Source organism: Gavialis gangeticus, unplaced genomic scaffold (genome assembly GCF_001723915.1).
Source record: "Gavialis gangeticus isolate Ggan-Ray unplaced genomic scaffold, GavGan_comp1, whole genome shotgun sequence".
In the NCBI taxonomy this organism is placed as follows: Eukaryota; Metazoa; Chordata; order Crocodylia; family Gavialidae; genus Gavialis; species Gavialis gangeticus.
The window spans coordinates 36,969,961-36,976,855 of record NW_017729025.1 but is presented as its reverse complement, the minus strand read 5'-3'; the positions used below and the strand labels follow the sequence as shown (position 1 = coordinate 36,976,855).

Sequence of the window (6,895 nt, the reverse complement as noted above, 5' to 3'; positions counted from 1 at the left end):
CCCCTCAGGGTAGTGTAGTGTCCCCTATATCCCCTGGTTTATATATGTTATGTTCCCACACACGTATCCATCTGTAATAGGGGCTCAGGCAGAAGCCCTGTTACTGAAACAGTTTCAGGCATGACTGACCCAATGCACTCCACCAGGTGAAGGGGATCACACACCCAGGGCAGGGCAGGGTGATTAGCCCTCCATGGCCAGTACATATCCAGAGGTGGGACATATGCAGTTTGCCTTCGGGCATGAGGGGCCAGACTAGAGGCTACTGAGACCCCAGAAGACAAGGAAGACTAGGAGGCCGCCTGGTGATCTAGGGGGAACACCAAGACCGTGGGACTCAGGACGACACGATCGCTCAACTGAGACAAGCTACGTACCTGGGAATCTCAGCAGCTCCAGCAAGCGTGGGGAAGAGCCAGGGCTTCATGGAATGGCTTGGCGGGGGAATTCCGGGTGAAGACAGTCACTCTGGGATGATGGGCAGGCAGGAGGAGCTCGCATAAGCCTCCGAACCCTCGGGACCAGCTACGACGCCGAAACCAGTGGTGCAGGAGGCGGCAGAGCAACCAGGACCACTCCTGGCACAAGGCAGATGCAAAAGACGCGGAGAATGCGTCTTGCTAACAAGGCAATCAATGATAGAAGTGGTAACCACTACAATGTATCTGTAAAATGTCTGGTACCTAGTTACCTTAATCGGCAACACGGACTCTCTTTGCTAATAAAGTAATTAGCGAGGCTATTGCTACTGTGTAACACCCTGCTGGGAAATAAAGCAACACTGTGAAAAGTTACCAACTGGGTGGCATTAGTGATTCCTAGCCCAGAAAGATCACCGATACCCTCTTTTTTCCCTTTCTGTTTAAGTCATGGCAGGAAAGTCCAGAGGAAGGTAGGGCTACAATCGTTCACACCATCCATCTGTAAGTACTGCAAGACACAGTGCTTTGTTGATTTTTTCCTTGCACAGATTGCATTACACGATCATATTCTGACTAAAAAAGGCCTGCTCAAAGAATGTCTGCTGGGCAAACGGTATGATGGCCTTAGTAATTTAAAAGCTTCCTGACAGCATGTATTTTCAGTTATTGACAATGGCATCCCAGAAGAACATACTGCTCTTGCAAGAACTTGGTAAATTTTTTCCTGATCTTCAAGTGTCATCTTGTCTACAGATGAAACTATTGAGAGTCTTCTTTATACAGCTGGTTGCAATATTTGGTTACTTGAGGATGCTCACTGGGCAACCCTTGGTGATGCTGATGTTATAGAAGAAGCGGCAGCAGTAGGAGGACTTCTGCAGCAAGACAACTGGAAAGAGCTATTTGCACTTTCATCATAATGATCTACCTCCTCCTCACTTATACCCACGAAGGATTTTTTTTTAACATCTGTAGGACGCTTCTTACATACAGGAATGTGTTTGGTCATCCTAGTAGCATTTGGAAATGCATATTTCATTTGACAGTATTTGCAAAATCACATTTCTTTCTCAGAATAACTTGCAGTGTGGAAATGCTTCCACATGGTAGAAGTTGGTCGCACCATTTTGCTGAGGGAGAAAAAAGAAAAATGTAATCCAGTGTCTAGCTTGCATATATAAACACTAAGCTACAGCACATACAAATTTAGTAATGGATGGAGGAGGCCTACTCAGAGTTAACTGTGAACAACTTCCCTGCCCTGCAGGCCTCCACTCACTGCTAAGGTTGGGCGATTTGTCACAAAACATCAGATTAGTAGAAATTCAATTATGAATTGCATAGGTTATGAAAATATATTAATGCAGCTAAAATATAGTTTACTATACTGAATTCAGAGAAATTTAAAACTCTTACCTTTCAATAAAGAAGTATACTTTCTTTCAGCTCTTTTGTGCTGTTTCTGTACTTCTGTGGATCTCAAGGTCACAGGGCCAGGAGGAGGCAGGTTCCTTCCAACTCCCAAACTTTTAGACTTGCTCCATCTCCTCTCCTGAGGCTTTTGAGCAAGCAGGACAATAATCTCCTTGTTTCTAATCTCTACAGGAACAAATGGATGCTGCTGCCAGTGTCTACTCCCACTCCTTTCAGGCCTAGTCAGGAGGACAGGAGCAGATCCACCAACCTCTAGATCAAAAGTCAACAATAGGGGAAGTCCACAAGGAAAGGCAGCACTGAATCCTTCTTCCTTCTCTTGTGAAAATGGCAGTGCCCCCTGGGGGCAGAAATGCATCTTGCTCTTGCATTTGAGAGTTGTACTGTACTGCTTGTCCTCACTGCACAGGAATTGTAATGATCTGATACAGTAGATAGTCTTATATAAAAGTCTTCTTATTACATAGTTATTAGAAAACATTTTGGGGGAGTAAAGGGTAGCAATATATGAACACCTTGTCTTAAATATTTTATTCATCATGTCTTGATGATGTGCTTGGCATATGAGACACCTTGTCTTAAACATTCAGCTGTGGTGGGTACAGCCTCTGGCCTGGAGCTTGCAGCTGCTGATCCCAGTCACTGCAAGCAGCCTGGCCTGCCAGACAGACCCATTCTAAAAAAAAAATATTTCATAAGAGGCTTTTTAATTTTTCCAAAAATTTTCAGTTTTTCCAATTTTTGGAAAAAAAAATCCTTGAAAAAAAATGGAAAACACCCTCATTTTTTCCCCAAATTTTTATGGGTTCTCTCTCTAGCCCTTCACATCTCTACTCTATGCTGGCCATATGCATTTGCACATGCAGACACATGCGCCCACTGCCTCCAATCATGCCAAGCAGCTGCTTGCAGGCTGGAATGCTGCCAACCTGCAAGAGGAAACCCAGGTTTTCACAGGTTTTTCTGGGGACCTACTCTCAACCCTTTCAAGTATTCTTGCAACCCACTTTTGGGTCATGACCCACTGGTCTAGATCAGCATTGCTCAACCAATAAGCTCATTTTTCTCATCGTTCTCAGCCACTGAGGAGCAGAATACCAGGAACTGTTTTAGTCAAGGATCCCTAACTTCATGGGAACTGGCAGCTCCAAGATCCTACTCCTGCTCAGGTTCATCCCCACCAAGGTATGCAAAGGCCACATAAAAGGAACACTCACCTGGAACCTGTGAACCAACTCCAATGACTGGCTGTCATTCTGGTCTGCTTCAAGGATGACGTCTGTCAGTTTATGTATGATCACATCCAGCGGGCCCTGATCTTCAATTGGTTTAGTGAGGTCAAGCTGAAGGAATAAAGCAAAGACAAACCTTTATTAATAAAAGTTCAGTTTCAAGGCCTTTTTCTCTCCACATCCATGTTTTCAATTCCCAGTATCCCCAAACTGTGGGGATCACTGGGCCATCACTGTTAGTATTTAACTTCAAATTTACTGGTGGACTTTTTCAATGACTTCCCATTAGAAACCCATGGAAAATGCAGTTCCTAGGCTGCCCAAAGGTTGAACTTTTCATGGAGTATGGTAACAGGTTACAGCCACTATCAATATGCAAGACCACCACATTCAAATTGCCTCTGCAAACCCACTTGTACTGCCACCGATGGAAGAAATGAGTCTATGACATTCATCCATATTTTTAAAGGAATGTTTGCACCCAGCTGTATTTCGCTTTGCTGATTAACCACAGGGAACAATGCCCAGTTTTAACACTTGAGACCACAGAAGTGTTATAGGGCAGGTGAACACCACAGCAGGAGCAGGCCCAGGTCTGGATAGCCCTACATATGCCCCTATTCCCTATCTGCACCCTCCAAACACACAACTGCAGTAAAGAGTCTCTGGGGACCACTCCCAAGACCCTGGCCTCTGGCAGGCATTACAGCAGCTGTATTCTCACCAGCATATTTCTGTGTCTGGAGTTTATGAGAAGGAGCAGGGAGGCAGGGCCATCCTGGCCAGGGCATGCAACTGCTGTGGCATAGATGTGCCCTCAGAATGCCAAGTTATTAAAATGCTTTGGAAATGTTACTGTGTATAAATCCTAGGCAGTCGCATATGCTAAGCACCATAACAGATTGTCCCGATTGGCAATCACTACACTACAAAAGACTGCAGCTATTCAGTTGACCGTGCAACCCATTACCACTAGGGACATTCATGTATGTTTTGCTTGGAAACCATAAAAAGAATGGCTTCATCTAGGATGCACAAGAGTTGTTCACCATAAACCAAAGCTAACACTCTTATTGTTGCCACCATCCTCCTCTACATTGCTAGTATTCCTTTTAGCCTACTACATATACACACTCTTACTATCTAAAGCTAGGGCTCATCTTCACCGCTGTGTTAATTCAAGCTATAAATTCAAGTTTTACTGTAACCCAACTCCCACCCATGCACACGAGTTTCTGGAGGTAAGCTTTATGCTTCCACAAAGTGGCTTCAGTGGGGTGGATTGGACCTCAATGCTAATGCTCAAACTAGTAACATGATGGGGACACGATGGCTCACACTACAGTGCCGTACTGGATGTAGCTAGAGCACTTTCACAGGGCGTTTACTCTCTCTCACTTGAGCAAGGCTAACCCAAGGGAAGGTATTCTAATACAATCAAATTGACTGTTGTAGTGAAGACATGCCTATCTGGAATACCAGTTCCTCAGGAGAAACCTCCTGTTTCTCAACTAAAATATCACACACTTCTATATGCACAGTGACAAATCAACGCTGTTTAGAGTAGCGCATCCTAGAAAGCTTGTAAATACAACTCAGTACAATTAAAGCTACTGCCCCGATCTGTAACCATTTTATGCTGGAAGTTTATGTAATGCAGAAACCTTCAAAACGAATACACAAGGCATGATAGAGTGGAAAGACAGATACCAAAAGGGTGCTTTAGCTGCGGTTGGAAAAGAATGCCACTCTAGGTCCTGAGCTGGGAAACGTGCTTAAAATTTACTTCAGCGACTAGTCCAGTAGTTGCATCAAAAACAATGGGGTTATTCACAACAGTAAAATTAAGCACATGGTGCTTGCAGAACTGGGACCCAAACAAGGTGAGATACTGTTTAGTCCAGGACTCCCACTGAAGCAGCTGCTACACTTCTGTCACAGTGCAGGAATAGGGTTACCATACATCTGGGTTTTCCCAGACATGTCCTCTTTTTGGATCCTCCAATCTGCATCTGGGCAGTTTTTCAAACTATGATCAAATGTCTGGGATTTTGGTCAGCTTAGCATCAAAGTTTTTCCCAAACTTCCCTGCCATCACTAGGGGAAGCTGTCTGGGTGCTGAGGTTGCAGTAGGGCAAGGGAGGTCAGTGAGGCGCCTAAGCCCTCCAGCAAGGGAAGGGGGAGGTCCTTCGGGGGCAGCTGGAAGCTGCATGGCCAGCTCAGCAGTGCTAGGGCCAGTGCCTGTGCTTGCAGGGGTGGCACAGCTGGGAGATGCAACAGGGCTGGGGGGAGAAGGGGACAACGGGTTGGGAGTGAGGGGCAGCAGCAAAGCTGAGGCTTGGGAGTGAGGGACAGGGACAGGGGAAAGGCATGGTCATATCACTGTCCCCCTCCCACAATCATATTGCCTCCCTCCCTCCCACTGACAGGCCAGCTCTTTTGAAACTAGAAATATATGGTAACCCTAAGCAGGAGATGCTTCAGGTCTACAACTTCACCTTCTATTCACAGAACATGCCTTAATGCAAGCTACCTCAAAAAGCCCAGGGGTTTTCTCCACAGCTGCCTCACAGGAGAAGGCAACATCAAATCTCTTCATTTAGGTCTCAAATGCTTACTTCTTACAGAGGCACAGAAATTCAAAGCAATCCATTTGCGAACCATCTAGCTTAGGAAGTCGCAAGAGAGGGGAGACAACGGGTGAAGCTCTCTGCATTTTTATTGCCCTTTTAGCTCTTCCAGTAAGGAGATTCGGAAAACCAGATGACAATCCTTCCCATTAGCAAGCAACAGCCACGACCCAAGAATAGAAACAAAGCTTTGAGGCACGCACAGACATTCTGAGCACACTGTCTTCCAGACATTCGAGGCATTTACACAAAATAGGTTCTTTATGAGAGTTGTAGAGTCTAACAGCAACGTGAATGTTTTCTGAATGGAAACAGAGGGCATGCACTCTGCATATCCTATCCATGGCACTGGGAAACGCACTCATAAAAGGAGTGATCTGCATATATCAGCTGCGCGCTGGCCAGCACCACTGTTTTGCCTCTCACATCTTCAGCTGCTGCTCCTGCTGCTGCCTCTGCCACGCCACTTGGGAGGGCAAGCGGGAAGCTTCAGCTCAGTGGCTTCTGCCGAGCGTACTGAGCTCTGGCTCCAGCTCCCAGACGCCTTCCATCCACTCTGCCTGCCTGGTGCAATGAGCAGCCTTTGCGAGCAGGAGGAATGGGTGGAAGGCAGCCAAGAGCTGGAGCCAGAGCTCCATGACCTGCGCAGAAGCCGCTGGGCTGAAGCTTGGACCCAGCCAGAGCAGCGCTGCATGGTGCAGCAGGAGCAGGAGCCACAGCTGGAGGTGAGGGGAACAGAACAGTCCTGCTCAGTCCTGCAAGCACACGGCTTCCCCTCACCTCCAGCGGCGGCTCCTCCTCCTCCCACTCCTACCGTGCCATGCAGTGCCACTCTGGGTGGGTGGAAGCTTCAGCCTGACTTCTGCCCAGCACATGGAAATCCAGCTCCAGCTCTCAGCTGCCTTCTACCCGTTCTACCTGCCCGCATGGGCTGCTCCTTGCATCAGGCAAGTGGAGTGGTTTGGAAGGAGTCCAGGAGCTGGAGTTAGAGCTCCGTGCACTGGGCAGAAGCTGTCAGGCTGAAGCTGCCTGCCTGCCCAAGCAGCGCAGCAGCGGCAGGGGCAGCAACAGCAACAGCAGCTGGAGACGAGGGCAGTAGAACAGCCCCACCAGCCCTGGCCAGCATACGGCTTGTGGTTCAGCTGCAGCTGCCAGGTACTGCACAGGACAAGCAGTG

At 47.3% G+C, this 6,895-nt stretch overlaps 1 protein-coding gene across 1 annotated transcript in view; it reads right to left on the bottom strand.

Annotated features, from left to right (window-relative positions):
- Positions 1–6,895, bottom strand: part of ITPK1 (inositol-tetrakisphosphate 1-kinase) — a 329,726-nt gene that overhangs the window by 164,869 nt on the left and 157,962 nt on the right. The window contains exon 3 of the mRNA XM_019518638.1: positions 3,074–3,199. Coding sequence (XP_019374183.1) covers positions 3,074–3,199 — 126 coding nt within the window. The remainder of the gene's footprint in view (positions 1–3,073; positions 3,200–6,895) is intronic.